The 19,665-nt window shown below is 35.9% G+C and overlaps 1 protein-coding gene across 2 annotated transcripts in view; it reads right to left on the bottom strand.

Moving 5' to 3' along the window:
• CSMD3 (CUB and Sushi multiple domains 3) overlaps window positions 1–19,665 on the bottom strand; it is a 1,244,673-nt gene that overhangs the window by 804,379 nt on the left and 420,629 nt on the right. For both annotated transcript variants that reach the window (XM_059165746.1, XM_059165745.1), the window contains exon 6: window positions 1,781–1,893. In XM_059165746.1, the coding sequence (XP_059021729.1) occupies window positions 1,781–1,893 (113 nt within the window). The remainder of the gene's footprint in view (window positions 1–1,780; window positions 1,894–19,665) is intronic.

Genomic DNA, 19,665 nt, shown 5'->3' with positions numbered 1-19,665 from the left:
AAAGTCAATTTAAGATCAGCAAGTAGAATACTGAAAATAATAATTACATACACAAATCTACTGGAAGCTTAGCACTATTGCCTTATGATGCTAAACAGCCCTATCTAAAGATACCAGTTTCATGAAACTATACTACATAAAGCAAATGAAGTATCATTTTATTTTTGAGATAGATCATTTTTTCCCTCCACATTTAAATATAAAATACTTTTTTTCTATTCAGATAAGGAAGAAAGACATCTCACTGAAAGATGCCATGAATCTAGTAGAAAAGATCACCACATGAGTCAAAGATGATAGTCTTTTGAATTTCTGCCATGCCATCTGCTTTAACCCATTGAAGAGGAGAATTAGAGATATAAAATCATGCCGCTAGAAAACTCCAAAAGGAAGGGGTCAACCCAGAGAGGTAAAGAAGCTCTGCAAGATTTTTTATAGAAAAAGAGTCCTCTGATTCCTGAAGTACAAAAAAGTTTTAGATATTGAAATTGGAAATTCAAAAAAATATTATTTCCAATTTAAAAGTGACACTGGCTGAAACTGGTAAGATTCAAGTTACTATGCTCTGGACAGCTATTTTTAATAAAATATATAAAAGTAATTTTCTATGCATATTTAAATTTCAATTTTAAAATATAGTATTTTATGATGAGTAATATATTCTGTTATGAGAAAGGATTTAAGAGCATATTTTCATTCATGCTTCCACTCAAATTAACTACATTAGCAGTAGAAATTATAGATTTTTCTACAGTGGATTTTGTTCAAAATCTTTAGTTTTAAGTTATTATTTTAGAGATTTTTATTACAATAATACCCAGTACATTATTATAAATGTCAAAATACCAATCACATTAATCTGTTACTATTATTGTCAGAAATCTCATTGAAAGGACATCTATAGATAGGTTACTGGTCTTCAAAGTATAAATTAATTGTTGAAATTTGTATTCCAGAAAACAGTATGTGGCCTAATAACATTTTAGGTATTAATTATAAGCTGCCTAAACTCACCATATTAAATTTGTATAGTGCCTAAGACTTAAGACTACTAAAACAGAAAGCATTAAATAAAAAAAGAAAAACAGATAAATGGAAAAATGTAACTATGGCAGTGCTCACGATTCCCTTAACAGGAGCTGATACACTACTGAGAATGAAATGAATTATTTACATAAGTAGTCTGAGGATAAAGTACACTAAACCCACATAATGTTAATAAATATTGTAGAAGCTACATTTTCATTAACACTCCATCTTCATAATAATCTTGTTCTAAATAAAGAGATTTTTCAAGTTAATACATCAAATACTATATCCCTCTTATTCAAAATTATGCCTCTTAATAAAAATAGTGGATCATAATCCTAACAAGGTTAATTAAACTAGCAATAGCAAACACACTGTATAGGAAAATGGATTTCAATTGATAGCCTATTTACAACTGCAGGTTTTCTGCAGTGTTTTGTGGTACAGCTTTAGGAAGCATGCCTATTGGCTGAAGCACTTCATGTTTATAAAGTAAACATGACATCTGTCACATATTATCTCTCAGAGGTCATAATATTCTCTGTTTTGAACATGGTGTTATAAAAACCAACTAACTTTTCTACTGTAATTAGTTATCACATTATTACCTCAGCAAGAGAATGACTATTTTTGCTTATTCAAATTACTATTCATTAATGCAAAAGGTATCTTGCTTCTATTGCAAAATCTGGCTGTATATACCAAGATCATTTCACATATCAAAAGAGACAGAGGAATTCATTAAACATACCTTGATAGGGAGCACTAAATCCACGATATCGGTGATTGCTGTCTGTAACAAAATGCAGTCTGAGCCAGTTTTTGTTGCTGATAATTGGTGGTGGTATATTCATTCCAGATAACCTGAATTACAAAAGACAACAACAAAAAAATTTTTAAAAATTTTTCACCAGTACATTTTTTCACTGAATTGGGACCCAGAGAAATGTCTACCTGTATATAATATTCATGACATTACATTGTTAATTTTTAAATACAAATAAATTAGTTATTCTATGCATAGGAAAGTCAATGATAGAATGCTGCAACTCCAAATGTGCTTTTTAATCAGATTCATATATTAATAAAATAAACTGTGAACTGGAAATAATTTTTTATTCAGCCCAATTTATTGCCTAGATAATAATAAGCATAAAAGAGGCTGAGCTAATGGTGCTGATCTTTATGCTCCTCAAATATATGTTGATAAAGTATAGTTAGAAAATAGAAAGACTTCAAAGCAATTGATATACTGTTATCACCTAATGTATTTTCTATATTTCATATTCTATGGCAAATTTCCCAATTTCTTTTCATAGGGCAACCACTCTTTTAATGTGATTTCTAATACTACAAATTTTTGTAATTATGTTTCATAATATGTACTTCTATAATGCACTGGAGGGCTGCCCCAAGTGACAGACAGAAAACGATTGTATTTTGGATGTATCATTATTCTCCATATATTTAGTCACAAAGGTACCAATTCATAGTCTCCTTAAAGCAAGATACCTAGAGTAAAAGTTTTGGAACTATGCCCCAGATACTGGTCATGGTTAAGAGATGAAGTAACACTCCTGCTGTATGTCCTTTGAAGACTTCCAGGGAAGCAGTTTCTCTAATTTCATTCACAAAGGAATATTACACCCACATACTTACACATTTAAATCCTAGGTGTGTGCTATAAAGTCAAAGTAAAATATTCTCAAAAGCTAGACTATTACTATAATAATACTAGACTATTACTATTATTATTTTAGTGAAGGAGAGTTCTTCATTAAGGTTTCCTAATAACCAGTATATGGTGTATCCTTACTATTCTTCAAAGCTTTTGCTTTTCTTCAACACACAGCAAAATAGCTGGTGTGTGTGTGTGTGTGTGTGTGTGTTTGTTGGGGGTGGTGATTACAACTCTTAGTGCTTTGCAGGCAGTCACTCTAGGGTACCCATATGAGGAGATTGGAATAGATGCTGTACACATTATTCAGTGTTGAGATGTAGACATGGTGATGTAAGGACCCTTTATCCAAACTGTTCCCTTATTTCTCCCAAAACCTACTTTCCCACAATATTTGGGAATTAGCCATCATTTTCCATTGATGGCTATCTGTCATGGTATAGAAATATGAATTCACCTCTACTGTATCATTGTGGGCAAAGGGATATGCACAGGTGAATAGAATGGTCTTGGCAATATAATTGTGTGATTTAATGTTCATGATTCTAACATGAACAAGATAGGTTCTTATCCCTCGCTCTGCTTTGGAATGCATTTTCTCAAACTTTTCTCTATTAATGTCCTATTTTCGCTCTCTTTTCATAGAGGTGACTCTATTTATTGTTGCAACTGCCTGCTTTGTTCATATCTGAACTTAGCAAATAAAGATATGTATATGATTTTAACGTTAACACTGAAGTTTAAAATTTTTACTTCATTACTTTCAAAACCATCCAGGTTTTGTTTTCCTTTGCTTGCTTGTTGGTTGGTTTGGTTTGAAAAGCAATTTCAAAGAGAAAGTATTTAGATTTGATACAATTATATTTTCAATAGACTAGCATATTCCATGCCAGGATTTGATTTACAATTTGGTTTTCTTCACTTCCTCAATTTCATGCCCATAAATATCCACTAGGGAAAGCTTAAATTATTTTAGACAGTCTGCACACATTTCTAAGTATAATGAGACTATAATACATGGATGGTTGTAATACATTAAAGTACAGAGTTTGGAGAGAAGTCCTTAGAAGATCCAATAAATGAGAAAGAACTCAACAAGGACATCAACAAGAGAGGAAAGAAGATGAAACAGACAATAAAATGGATAAACTTCCCATCTTTCCTAGGGACATCAAAGATAATTTCAGCAACAGAGGGTAGAAAAGGCAACTAATAGCTACCATGGAACTATAGTTTGCAACCTGAATTCACCTTTAGGAATTGAAAAAGGTGGAACTGAATACATTAGAGCTACAGTAGCTAGAAGCACAATGCACATGAGATGGAGGAAATAATGACAATTTAACAGGGGTGCATATAAGAAGATATTTCTGACAGCTTCAATGTTTCAGTTTATGAAGCAGAACTATAGGTAAGCCAAATCACTGAACCAGAAAGCAAGTGTATCACAGTATCTCTCCTTCCCAATGATAGTCTCCTAGTCCTGCATATTATTAAGAATAATTTATATAATATGGCTTTGTCTATATCTTATGGAGTTATCTGGGAAATGCATATAAATATTTCTGTACCATATTTCATATGCTATCAGGACATCTAGAAAATGGAGGATTGAGCATAAATTCTACCTACAATGATTCCATTAAATTAACTCAGATAATTTATTAAGTACTAAAGGAGATATTTCCTAAATATAAATCATTGTTATCCTTATCTCACTATGGTCATTTGAAGGTAAGTATATAGGGGTTCATTCTAGTACAAAGTCTTCTGGATAACAAAGAGATTTAGTGTATTCAACAATTATTTACTGAGCACTGATTATATAACAAACAATGACACTAAGGGTTGGAAATACAGTAGTAAATACTACAAAGAAGATCCACAATCTTGCAAAGTGAAAATAAAGAAAGTCACAAAGATAACTCAAGATAATTTCAGATGGTGGCAAGAGATGTACAAAAACATTAAAAAGTAATATGATAAAGAATGTCTAGAGGAGGAGGAGCAAGATGATAGATTGGCAGACTTAAATTTTGCCTGTTCCCAGGAATTCAACTAGATAGTTATCAAACCATTCTGAAGACCTATCAACTCAACAGGAGATTGAAGAGAAGAATAGTAGCAATTTTATGAACAGAAAAGTGACCACATTTTCTAAGGTAAAATGTGCAGAGAAGTGAATTTGAGATGATACATGGGAAGAGAGATTGCAAAGGGAGGGGCTGGCTCCTGTGGAGCACAAAGTCAGAACTTTTAGAAGTCTGTTCCACTGAGGACTATTGCTCCAGAGTCTAAGCAGGAAGATGAGACCTAGCAAGGACAGTGTAGTCTCAGGACCTATGGGGTCACAGAAAGACCAGGAGTGCCTGAGTGCAGCAGAGTTCTTAGGTATCAGAGTGGGGAAGCTGGCTGTAGAGATGGAACTGAGAAGTGAGCTCTATGTTCAGGGTTACCTTAAACCATGATCCAAGGCACATTCAGGCCATTATTTTTCAAGCAGGGATCCCACAAGTGGGAGATATGAGGAGACCTACCCCTTCCTCTACTGGGAGGAATGGTGGGGAATGTGCCACAGGAATCTGCTAGGATTAAAGACTCCAAATGGGGCCATGTGCCAGAGATAGAAACACTTGCTAAGAGGATGGGGGAGCATGGAACACAGCTACTGGCCAGAGAGAAAGGAGTGACAGACTGCTTATCTCTGAAGCTGCACTGAGGACTGGGGCCCTGAGCTCTCGGCTCCTCTGGGTTGGAGATTTGGAGGCTGCCATTTTCATTCTAACTTCCAAAGCTCTACAGAAAGTGCTCAGGGAACAAAAGGCACCAAGAGCAAATGTGAGCAGATTACGTAGCCTGAACCCTGGCAAGAGTGGTGAAATTCCACTTTGATCAGACATTTAAGAATAACTGCAACAGGACCTTCCTCCAGAAAATTGGAGAGAACATCCAGTAGAAAAACAAGTTTAGTGATCAATGAGAACTGCAAAACACCAGGGCTAGGAAAATATAGCACATAGAATTCATGGCTTTTATCCCACGATTCTTTAGTCTTTCAAAGTTAATTTTTTTTAATGTTGTTTTTATCTTATTCTATTTTTTAAAACTTTTCCTCTTTCCTATTTTAACCTTTTAAACTATTTTATCTTATCAATACTTTTTACTTTTTTAAATTTTCATTATTATAGTCATATTACATCCTTTCATTGTATATAACCTTATTTTTTGTATAGATAAAAGTTTTTCTTTAAAATTTTGGGATATAGTTTCTTCTAACAGATCAAAATATGCCCTAAATCTAAAATATGGTTTTGTTCTTGTCTCCAGACTGATCACATTCTTTCCTTTTTTTTCTCTTTTTTTTCAACCAGCTCCTTACCTTATTCTTTTTTTAGAATCTTTTATAATTTCATCTTACAGTCATATTCTATCCCTTCATTGTGTTTACCCTTATTTTTGTATATAAATATATGCTTTTCTTTCTTTAAAACTTTGGGAGGCAGTTTCCTCTAACAGACCAAAATACAGAAATACACACACACACACACACACACACACACATCCCCAGTTTCAGAACTCTTTTGATTTGATCAGTGCATATTTTTCTGGGGTCATTGATACCCTTTTAGTATTTTGTTCTCTCATTTATTAATTATTATCTGGTTAAAATGAAAAGCAGAAAAACTCACCTCAAAAGCAAGAACAAGGCTAGGAACCTAATCAATACACACATTACTAAGATGTCAGAACTGGATTCAGAATGAAGATTATAAACGTGCTAGCTGGGCTTGAGAATAGCATAAAAGATACTAGAGAAGCCCTTTCTGGAGAAATAAAAGAAAACTAAAATCTAACCAAGTTGAAATCAAAAGAGCTATTAATGAGGTGCAGTAAAAATGGAAGCTTATACTGCTAGGATAAATGAGGAAGAAGAGAATCAGTGTTATAGAAGACAAAATGATGGAGAAGAAAGAAGCTGAGAAAAAGAAAGATACACAACTACTGGACCACAAGGGGTTAATTCAAGAGATAAGTGATACCATAAGATGAAACAATATTAGAATAATTGGGATCCCAGAAGAAGACAAGGCATCAGAAAGTAATTGGAGCAAATTGTAGTAGAAAATTTCCCTAACTTGGCAAAGGGAACAAGCATCAAAATCCAGGAGGCACAGAGAAACCCCCTCAAAATCAATTAAAATAGGTCAACAACCCATCATCTCATAGTAAAACTTACAACTTCTCAGTGACAAAGAGAAAATCCTGAAAGCAGCCCCAGACAAGAGGTCTATAACACACAATGGTAGAAATATTGGATTGGCAGTAGACCTATCCAAAGAGACCTAGCAGTTCAGAAAGTACTGGCATGATATATTCAGAGCACCAAACGAAAAAAAATGTGCAGCCAAGAATAATATATCCAGCTAAACTATCATTGAAAATAGAAGGAAACCTAGAAAACTTCCAGGACAAACAAAAATAAAAATATTTACAAACACCAAACCAGCCCTATGGAAATATTGAAAGGGGTCCTCTAAGCAAAGAGAGAGCCTAAAAGTTACACAGGACATAAAGGAAAAGAGACAATATGGAGTAACAGTCACCTTAGAGGCAATACAAGGGCACTAAATTAATATCTTTCAATAGTTACCCTGAATGTAAATGGGCTAAATGCCCCCAATAAAAAGACACAAATTATCATAATGGATAACAAACCAAGACCCATTGATATTCTATCTGCAAGAAAGTCATTTTGGACTCAAAGACACCTGCAGATTTAAAGTGAGGGGGTGAAAAACAATTTACCATGCTAGTGGACATCAGAAGAAAACTGGCGTAACAACCCATATATCAGATAAATTGGATTTTAGGCCAAAGACTATAATAAGATATGAGAAAAGACAGTATACCATACTAAAAGGATCTGTCCAACAAGAACTAACACTTTTAAATATCTATGCCCCTAATATGGGAGTAACTAATTATATAAACCAATAACAAAATAAAAGAAACACATCAAAATAATACAATAATAGTAGGGGACTTTAACACCCCCCTCAAAGAAATGGACAGATCATTTAAGAAAAAGATCAACAGCTTTAAATGACACACTGGACCAAATGGATATCACGAATACATACAGAACATTCCTTCATAAAGCAACAGAATGAACTTTCTTCTCTAGTGTACATGAACATTGTCCAAAATAGATCACATCCTGGGTCAAAAATCAGGTCTCAGCTGGTAAAAGATTAGGGTCATTCCTAGCATATTTTTGGACCACAACACTAGAACTCAATCATAAGAGGAATGTTGGAAAGAACTAAAAAATATGGAGGCCGAAAAGCATCTTACTAAAGAATGAATGGGTCAACCGTGAAATTAAAGAAGAATGGAAAAAATTCATGGAAACAAATGAAAATGAAAACACAGCTGTTCAAAATCTTTGGAACACAGTAAAGGCCATCCGGAGAGGAAAGTAAATAGCAATGCAAGTCTTGCTCAGGAAACAAGAAAGATTGCAAACACACAACTTAACCCTACATCTCAAGGAGCTGAAGAACAGCAAAGAAAGTCTAAACCCAGCAAGAGAAGAGAATCATAAAAATCAGAGCATAAAGCAATGAAATAGAAACCATAATAACAATAGAACAGATCAATGAAACTAAGAGCTGGTTCTTTGAAAGAATTAATAAGATTGATAAACCCCTGGCCAGAATTATCAAAAAGAAAAGAGAAAGGACCCAAATTAATAAAATCATAAATGAAAGAGGAGAGATCACAACCAATACCAAAGAAATACAAACAAGTATAAGAACATATTATGAGCAACTATACCCCAGCAAATTAGATAAGTAGGAAGAAATTGATGTATTCCTCGGGACAGATAAACTACCAAAACAGAACCAGGAAGAAATAGAAAACCTGAACAGACCCATAACCAATAAGGAGATTGAAGCAGTCATCAAAAATCTCCCAACAAACAAGAGCCAGGATCAGATGGCTTCCCAGGGGAATTCTACTAAACATTTAAAGTAGAATTAATACCTATTCTCCTGAAACTCTTCCAAAAAATTGAAATGGAAGGAAAACTTCCAAACTTGTTTTATGAGGACAGCATTACCTTGATCCCCAAACCAGACAAAGACCAAATACCAAGGAGGATTATAGACCAATATCCCTGAAAAACAGATGCAAAAATTCTCACCAAAATAAGCCAATAAGCTCCAACAGTACAGTGAATGAGTTATTCACCATGAGCTAACAGAATTTATTCCTGGGCTGCAAAGTTGGCTCAATATCACAAATCAATCAATGTGATATAATACATTAATAAAAGAAAGAACAAGAACCATATGATACTCTCAATAGATGCTGAAAAAGCATTTGACAAAGCACAGCATTCTTTCTTGATCAAAACTCTTCACAGTGTAGGCATAGACAATACATACCTCATTATCATCAAAGCCATCTATGAAAAACCCACAATGAATATCATTTTAAGGGGAAACAACTGAGAGCTTTTCCCCTAAGGGCAAGAATGTCCTCTAACAGGATGTCCTCTATCACCACTGCTATTCAATATGGTACTAGAGGTCCTAGCCTCAGCGAACAGACAAGAAAAAGAAATAAAAGGCATCAGAATTGGAAAGAAGTCAAACTCTCACTCTTTGCAGATGATATGATACTTTATGTGGGAAACCCAAAAGACTTTTCTCCAAAATTGCTAGAACTCATACATGAATTCAGTAGTGTCAGGATAAAAAACCAATGCACAGAAATCAGTTGCATTTCTATATATCAACAGCAAGACAGAAGAAAGAGAAATTAAGGAATTGATCCCATTTACAATTGCACCCCAAACCATAAAATACCTAGGAATAAATCTAAACAAAGTATCAAAGAATCTATACTCAGAAAACTAGAGAGTATTCATGAAAGAAATTGAGGGAGACACAAAGAAATGAAAAAACATTCCATGCTCATGGATTAGAACAAATATTGTGAAAATGTCTATGCTATCTAAAGCAATCTACACATTAGTGCAATCCCTATCAAAATACCATATGTTTTTTTTTCAAAGAAATGGAACCAATAATCCTAAAATTTATATGGAACCAGAAAATATCCCAAATAGCCAGAAGAATGTTGAAAAAGAAAGCCAGAGTTGGTGGCATCACAATTCCAGACATCAAGCTCTATTATAAAGCTGTCATCATCAAGACAGTATGGTACTGGCACAAAAACAGACACATAGATCAGTGGAACAAAATAGAGAGTCCAGAAATAGACCTTCAACTCTATGGTCAACTAATCCTTGGCAAAGCAGGAAAGAATGTCCAATGGGAAAAAGAAAGTTTCTCGAACAAATGGTGTTGGGAAAATTGGACAGCCACATGCAGAAGAATAAAACTTGATCATTCCCTTACACCACACACAAAAATAGACTCAAAATGGATGAAAGACCTCAATGTGAGACAGGAATCCATCAAAATCATTGAGGAGAACACAGGCAGCAATCTCTTCAACCTCAGCCACAGCAACTTCTTAAAACATCACCAAAGACAAGGGGAAGCAAGGCCAAAAATGACTATTGGGACCTCATCTAGATCAAAAGCTTTTGCACAGTAAAGGAAAAAGTCAACTGTCAGAATGGGAGAAGATATTCGCAAGTGACATATCAGATAAAGGGCTAGTATCCCAAATCTATAAAGAACTTATCAGACTCAACACCCACAGAACAAATAATCCAATCAAGAAATGGGCAGAAGACATAAACAGACATTTCTGCAAAGAAGACATCCAGCTGGCCAGAAGACACATGAAAAAGTGCTCCATGTCACTCACCATCAGGGAAATACAAATCAAAACCAGAGTGAGATACCGCCTCACACCAGTTAGAATGGCTAACATTAACAAGTTAGGAAATGGCAGATGGTGGCAAGGATGCAGAAAAAGAGTAACCCTCCTACACTGTTGGTGGGAATGCAAGCTGGTGCACCCACTCTGGAAAACAGCATGGAGGTTCCTCAAAAAGTTGAAAATAGAGCTACCCCATGACCCAACAACTGCACTACTGGATAATTTCCCTAAAGATACAAATATAGTGACCTGAAGGGCATGTGCACCTGAATGTTAATATCAGCAATATCCATAATAGCCAAAATATGCAAAGATCCTAGATGTACATCAAGAGATGTACATCAATGGATGAAGAATTTGTGGTATATATTTACAATAGAATACTATGCAGCCACCAAAAAAGGGAAATCTTGTCATTTGCAATGATGTGGATGGAATTATAGGGTATTATGATAAGTGAAATAAGTCAGAGAAAGCCAATTATCATATGATCTCACTGATATGAGGAATTTGAGAAACAAGGCAGAGGATCTTAGGGGAAGGGAGGAAAAATGAAATAAGATGAAACAAGAGAGAGAGAGACAAACCATATGAGACTCTTAATCTCAGGAAACAAACTAAGGGTTGTCAGAGTGGAGAGGGGTGGGAGGGATAGGGTGGCTGAGTGATAGTCATTGGGGATGGTATGTTATGGTGAGAAAAAAGAAAAAAAATATCTGGAAATGAGGTTTCACTTGTTCTAATGTATTTTCCATTTTACACTCAAAACAGCCATACACATGATTAAATTTTAAATTGCTAACCTGGATTTTAGGAGAATTAAATCAAAGAAAAATATGATAATGATTAAATGTCATAAATTTATAGCTTACTATTATGATATGTATCCAAGAAGAATCCAAAACGTGTCTTTTGAGTAATTAATAAATTAGAATGGACATAGTAATTTAATAATGATATCAAATTTCATTACATATTTAGTGCAGAAATATAATAATACAGTGTAACTTGCCAATATTACACTTTATAATTTTTTTATTTTTTAATCTCCTGCAGAAATAAGTAACTAATCATGAACTGATATTTACTTATTCATTTTAATAAACTTATATTTAAAATCAGATGCAACCTTTTTTATTGTGGATAGTGCCTCAGAGAATGTAACTGTAAGCAGCACAAAATATTTTAATCAGTTAAGCATAGGAAATCTGAGAGAATCACAGATCTTCACCAGTTTTCAGAAGTGTGTTGAAATCTATTTTGAGCCTATGTCTTTGGTTTATAACTCTCTTGTCAGATACTTACTGCTGTTATCCTCTGACCTTTGGTTCTCAACTCTCTGAAAGTAAGCACTTGCAACAACAGGTGTCCTGTTTGGGCTTTATAATCTTTTTTTTTTTTTTAATCTTTCCAATGCCCTAAAATCATTCAAATCTAATGACCTGTCTTTCCTCATCTTTAGTACCCTCAAGCACAGTCAGACCTCATACCCATAATTATTCTAATCATCAAAAAACTCACTCTCCCCACCTACTTCTACTGCACCCTCCAATTTTACTTCTTTCTCTTTCCTGCTCTCTCTCCCTTATTTCCCCTTTCCTCTTTTACTTCTTTTGACCCACTTCTATTCTCTGGATTCCTCTGTTGTCCAAGATTGTGTGAGACCAATTGTCTTACTTTGACCTATAAAAATTTCCTAAAATTCATCCTTTCATCTTAACTCAAGAACTTTTCATGAACTTCTCTTTAAGGCTAAAATGTCTCTCTCTATTTTTTTTACTTTCATTTGCTTACTTCATCATTCACAGTGAAGCCAAGTCTTAAAGTTTCAAGATTGCGAGAAATACCGAATCTCCTCTGCATAATCTTAGCATATCATTATTATTTTGTATAGTAGTAAGTTTTCCATCCTCACTACTATTTTACATTTCTTTTGAAGGTAGGTTATTAAGCTCCTGGTGCTGAACACAATGATTGATGAATAGCAGATGTACACTGATGCTATTTATCAAGAAATACATGAATATAAGCTGTTTGTGCATGTGCCCTCTTTTAGTACTTTTTTAAAATTTTATTTCTTTTCAGTGTTCCAGCATTTATTGTTTATGCACCACATCCAGTGCTCCATGCAATATGTGCCCTCCGTAATACCTACCACCAGGCTCACTTCTTAGGCACTTCTCACAACATTCATGTGATTATATTGTACATGTTATATAGATACAGAGTTAGAAGGAGGAATGACATTGGATTTATCCCTGAACCTATAAGCATATTTTAATTTATAGATGATGAACAGATGCCTATCAAGTTAAATAATTATAACATTTCTCATAGTGTGTTCTAATAAATATTAGCAACAAAAACTGCCTTTGGGGATGAGGGATGGTACCACAGTAAAAAAAGATACTGAATTGTTGTTTTATAACCATATCTCTCACTCCTGTATTTTTTTGTGAAGTTTTAATACAGAATTTCTTTTATTTATTTAAAAAGTTAACTCTCGGTCAAGATGGCGGAGAAGTAGCAGGCTGAGACTACTTCAGCTAGCAGGAGATCAGCTAATAGCTTATCTGAAGATTGCAAACACCTGCAAATCCATCGGCAGATTGAAGAGAAGAAGAACAGCAACTCTAGAAACAGAGAAACAACCACTTTCTGAAAGGTAGGACTGGCAGAGAAGTGAATCCAAAGCGACAGGAAAATAGACCCCGGGGGGAGGGGCCGGCTCCTGGCAAGCAGCGGAGCAACAGAGCACAAACTCGGGACTTTTAAAAGTCTGTTCTACTGAGGGATATCGCTCCAGAGGATAAACCGGGGTGAAGCCCACACGGGGTCAGCATGGCCTCAGGTCCCGCAGGGTCACAGAAGGATCGGGGATGTCTGAGTGTCACAGAGCTTGCGGGTATTGGAATGGGGAAGCCAGCTACAGAGACAGAGCCGACAGTAAGCTCAGAGCTTGGGGTTACCTTGAACCAGTCGCAGGCTCGGTGAGCTCAGAGCGCGGCCGAAGGTCAGGAAGACGGAAGTGACTGGGCGCTGTTCTCTGACGGCGCACTGAGGAGTGGGCCCCGGGCTCTCGGCTCCTTCAGGCCGGAGACCAGGAGGCTGCCATTTGTATTCCTGTCCTCCAGAACTCTACAGAAAGCGTTCAGGGAACAAAAGCTCCTGAAAGCAAACCAGAACTGATTACTCAGCCCGGCCCCTGGTAAGAGCGGTGAAATTCCGCCTGGGGCAAAGACACTTGAGAATCGCTACAACAGGCCCCTCCCCCAGAAGATCAACAAGAAATCCAGCCAAGACCAAGTTCACCTACCAAGGACTGCGGTTTCAATAGCAGCAGAATTCCAGAGGAGGAGAAAGCAAAGCACGGAACTCATGGCTTTCTACCTTTGATTTTTTAGTCTTGCAGTTAATTTAATTTTTTTTTCATTTTTTTTCTTTTCTTATGCTAAATTTTTTTAAACCTTTGCCCTTTTCTTTTTTTATCATTTTTTACTAGTTTATCTAATATATATATTTTTTCTTTTTATACTTTTCTTTATTCATTTTCTTTTTTTAATTCTTTATTTTTTTTTCTTTTTCTTTCTGAACCACTTTTTATCCCCTTTCTCCCCCGTCATGATTTGGGATCTCTTCTGATTTGGTTAAAGCATATTTTCTGGGGGTTGTTGCCACCCTTTTAGTATTTTACTTGCTCCTTCATATACTCTTATCTGGACAAAATGACAAGGCAGAAAAATTCACCACAAAAAAAAGAACAAGAGGAAGTACTGAAGGCTAGGGCCCTAATCAATACAGACATTGGTAATATGTCAGATCTAGAGTTCAGAATGACAATTCAAAGGTTCTAGCCAGGCTCGAAAAAGGCATGGAAGATATTAGAGAAACCCTCTCGGGAGATATAAAAGCCCTTTCTGGAGAAATAAAAGAACTAAAATCTAACCAATTTGAATCAAAAAAGCTATTAATCAGGTGCAATAAAAAATGGAGGTTCTCACTGCTAGGATAAATGAGGCAGAAGAAAGAATTAGAGATATAAAAGACCAAATGACAGAGAATAAATAAGCTGAGCAAAAGAGGGACAAACAGTTACTGGACCACGAGGGGAGAATTCAAGAGATAAGTGACACCATAAGACAAAACAACATTAGAATAATTGGGATTCCAGAAGAAGAAGAAAGAGAGAGGGGAGCAGTAGGTATATTGGAGAGAATTATTAGGGAGAATTTCCCCAATACGGCAAAGAGAACAAGCATCAAAATTCAGGAGGAACACAGAACGCCCCACAAAATTAATAAGAATCGGCCCACACCCCGTCACCTAATAGTAAAATTTACAAGCCTTAGTGACAAAGAGAAAATCCTGAAAGCAGCCAGGGAAAAGAAGTCTGTAACATACAATGGTAAAAATATTAGATTGGCAGCTGACTTATCCAGAGACCTGGCAGGCCAGAAAGAGCTGGCATGATATATTCAGAGCACTAAACGAGAAAAACATGCAGCCAAGAATACTATATCCAGCTAGGCTATAATTGAAAATAGAAGGGGAGATTAAAAGCTTCCAGGACAAACAAAAACTGAAAGAATTTGCAAACACCAAACTAGCCCTATAGGAAATATTGAAAGGGCTCCTCTAAGCAAAGAGACAGCCTACAAGTGGTAGATCAGAAAGAAACAGAGACAATATACAGTAACACTCACCTTACAGGCAATACAATGGCACTAAATTCATATCTCTCAATAGTTACCCTGAATGTTAACGGGCTAAATGCCCCAATCAAAAAACACAGGGTATGAGAATGGATAAAAAAACAAAACCCATCTATATGTTGCCTCCAAGAAACTCATTTTAAGCCTGAAGATACCTCCAGATTTAAAGTGAGGGGGTGGAAAAGAATTTACCATGCTAATGGACATCAGAAGAAAGCAGGAGTGGCACTCCTTATAGCAGATCAATTAGATTTTAAGCCAAAGACTATAATAAGAGATGAGGAAGGACACTATATCATACTCAAAGGGTCTGTCCAACAAGAAGATCTAACAATTTTAAATATCTATGCCCCTAACATAGGAGCAGCCAACTATATAAACCAATTAATAACAAAATCAAAGAAACACATCAACAATAATGCAATAATGGTAGGGGACTTTAACACTCCCCTCACTGAAATGGACAGATCATCCAAGCAAAAGATCAGCAAGGAAATAAAGGCCTTAAACAACACATTGGACCAGATGGGCATCACAGATATATTTAGAACATTTTATCCCAAAGGAACAGAATACACATTCTTCTCTGGGCACATGGAATATTCTCTAGAATAGATCACATCCTCGGTCATAAATCAGGACTCAACTGGTATCAAAAGATTGGGATCATTCCCTGCATATTTTCAGACCACAATGCTCTGAAGCTAGAACTTAATCATAATAGGAAGTTTGGAAAGAACCCAAATACATGGAGACTAAAGAGCATCCTTCTAAAAAATGAATGGGTCAACCGGGAAATTAAATATGAATTGAAAAAAATCATGGAAACAAATGATAATGGAAATACAACGGTTCAAAATCTGTGGGACACAACAAAGGCAGTCCTGAGAGGAAAATATATAGCGGTACAAGCCTTTCTTAAGAAACAAGAAAGGTCTCAGGTACACAACCTAACCCTACACCTAAAGGAGCTGGAAAAGAACAAGAAAGAAACCCTAAGCCCAGCAGGAGAAGAGAAATCATAAAGATCAGAGTTGAAATCAATGAAATAGAAACCAAAAAAACAATAGAACAAATCAACGAAACTAGGAGCTGGTTCTTAGAAAGAATTAATAAAACTGATAAGCCCCTGGCCAGACTTATCAAAAAGAAAAGAGAAAGGACCCAAATAAATAAAATCATGAATGAAAGAGGAGAGATCACAATTAACACCAAAGAAATACAAACTATTATAAGAACATACTATGAGCAACTCTACGCCAACAAATTTGACAATCTGGAAGAAATGGATGCATTCCTAGAAACATATAAACTACCACAACTGAACCAGGAAAAAATAGAAAGCCTGAACAGACCCATAACCAGTAAGGAGATTGAAACAGTCATTAAAAAATCTCCAAACAAACAAAAGCCCAGGGCCAGATGGCTTCCCGGGGGAATTCTACCAAACATTTAAAGAAGAACTAATTCCTATTCTCCTGAAACTGTTCCAAAAAATATAAATGGAAGGAAAACTTCCAAACTCATTTTATGAGGCCAGCATCACCTTGATCCCAAAACCAGACAAGGATCCCATCAAAAAAGAAAGCTATAGACCAATATCCTTGATGAACACAGATTAGAAAATTCTCACCAAAATACTAGCCAATAGGATTCAACTGTACATTAAAAGGATCATTCACCACGACCAAGTGGGATTTATTCCAGGGCTGCAAGGTTGGTTCAATATCCGCAAATCAATCAATGTGATACAACACATCAATAAAAGAAAGAACAAGAACCATATGATACTCTCAATTGATACTGAAAAAGCATTTGACAAAGTACAGCATCCCTTCCTGATCAAAACTCTTCAAAGTGTAGGGATAGAGGGCACATACCTCAATATTATCAAAGCCATTTATGAAAAACCCACCGCAAATATCATTCTCAATGGAGAAAAACTGAAAGCTTTTCCGCTAAGGTCAGGAACGAGGCAGGGATGTCCATTATCACCACTCCTATTCAACATAGTACTAGAAGTCCTAGCCTCAGCAATCAGACAACAAAAGGAAATTAAAGGCACCCAAATCAGCAAAGAAGAAGTCAAATTATCACTCTTCACAGATGATATGATACTATATGTGGAAAACCCAAAAGCCTCCACTCCAAAACTGGTAGAACTTGTACAGGAATTCAGTAAAGTGTCAGGATATAAAATCAATGCACAGAAATCAGTTGCATTTCTCTACACTAACAACAAGACAGAAGAAAGAGAAATTAAGGAGTCAATCCCATTTACAATTGCACCCCAAACCATAAGATACCTAGGAATAAACCTAACCAAAGAGGCACAGAATCTATACTCAGAAAACTATAAAGTACTCATGAAAGAAATTGGGGAAGACACAAAGAAAAGGAAAAATGTTCCAGGATCCTCGATTGGAAGAATAAATATTGTGAAAATGTCTATGCTACCTAAAGCAATCTACACATTTATTGCAATTCCTATCTAAGTACCATCCATCTTCTTCAAAGAAATGGAACAAATAATTCTAAAATTTATATGGAACAGAAAAGACCTTGAATAGCCAAGGGGATATTGAAAAAGAAAGCCAAAGTTGGTGGCATCACAATTCCGAACTTCAAGCTCTATTATAAAGCTGTCATCATCAAGACAGCATGGTACTGGCACGAAAACAGACACATAGATCAATGGAACAGAATAGAGAGCCCAGAAATAGAACCTCAACTCTATGGTCAACTCATCTTCGACAAAGCAGGAAAGAATGTCCAATGGAAAAAAGACAGCCTCTTCAATAAATGGTGTTAGGAAATTGGACAGCCACATGCAAAAAAATGAAATTGGTCCATTTCCTTACACCACACACAAAAATAGACTCAAAATGGATGAAAGACCTCAATGTGAGAAAGGAATCCATCAAAATCCTTGAGGAGAACACAGGTAGCAACCTCTCCGATGTCAGCCACAGCAACATCCTCCTAGGAACATCACCAAAGGCAAGGGAAGCAAGGGCAAAAATGAACTATTGGGATTTCATCAAGATCAAAAGCTTTTGCACAGCAAAGGAAACAGTCAACAAAATCAAAAGACAACTGACAGAATGGGAGAAGATATTTGCAAACGACATATCAGATAAAGGACTATTGTCCAAAATCTATAAAGAACTTAGCAAACTCAACACCCAAAGAACAAATAATCCAATCAAGAAATGGGCAGAGGACATGAACAGACATTTCTGCAAAGAAATGAAACAGATATGAAAAAGTTCTCCATATCACTCGGCATCAGGGAAATACAAATCAAAACCACAATGAGATATCACCTCACACCAGTCAGAATGGCTAAAATCAACAAGTCAGGAAATGACAGATGCTGGCGAGGATGCGGAGAAAGAGGAACCCTCCTACACTGTTGGTGGAAATGCAAGCTGGTGCAACCACTCTGGAAAACAGCATGGAGGTTCCTCAAAATGTTGAAAATAGAACTGCCCTATGACCCAGCAATTGCACTACTGGGTATTTACCCTAAAGATACAAACGTAGTGATCCAAAGGGCACGTGCATCCAAATGTTTATAGCAGCAATGTCCACAATAGCCAAACTATGGAAAGAACCTAGATATCCATCAACAGATGAATGGATAAAGAAGATGTGGTATATATATACAATGGAATACTATGTAGCCATCAAAAGAAATAAAATCTTGCCATTTGTGACAACGTGGATGGAACTAGAGCGTAACATGCTTAGCGAAATAAGTCAAGCAGAGAAAGACAACTATCATATGATCTCCCTGATATGAGGAAGTGGTGATGCAACATGGGGGCTTAAGGGGGTAGGAGAAGAATAAATGAAACAAGATGGGATTGGGAGGGAGCCAAACCATAAGTGACTCTTAATCTCACAAGACAAACTGAGGGTTGCTGGGGGGAGGGGGGTTGGGAGAAGGGGGGTGGGGTTATGGACATTGGAGAGGGTATGTGCTATGGTGAGTGCTGTGAAGTGTGTAAACCTGGTGATTCACAGACCTGTGCACCTGGGGATAAAAATATATTTTATGTATATAAAAAATAAAAAATTTAAAAAAAGTTAACTCTCCCATTCCCAAACTTTGACATAATATCAAATAACATGTTGTACAACTGTTTAATAGAACTACTTCAGAAACTACTAATTTTATGTATTCACTGATATCTGGATAGAAATGTGTTTCATAGTCTCAGTAAAAATCAGCATCTTTAAAAATTGTCAAGTAAGAAAAACTCAGAACGTTCCTATTACATTCTACAGCCTATTATAGGTTAAAAAATTATTTTAACAACAAAAGTTATCTATTTCTGGGATGACATTAAAGGCAGTAATCTTCCATGCCATGCAAAT

The sequence above is a fragment of the Mustela lutreola genome, chromosome 3, assembly GCF_030435805.1.
Source record: "Mustela lutreola isolate mMusLut2 chromosome 3, mMusLut2.pri, whole genome shotgun sequence".
In the NCBI taxonomy this organism is placed as follows: domain Eukaryota; kingdom Metazoa; phylum Chordata; class Mammalia; order Carnivora; family Mustelidae; genus Mustela; species Mustela lutreola.
Note: the sequence above shows the minus strand (reverse complement) of the source record. Positions and strands in the feature narration are given on the sequence as shown.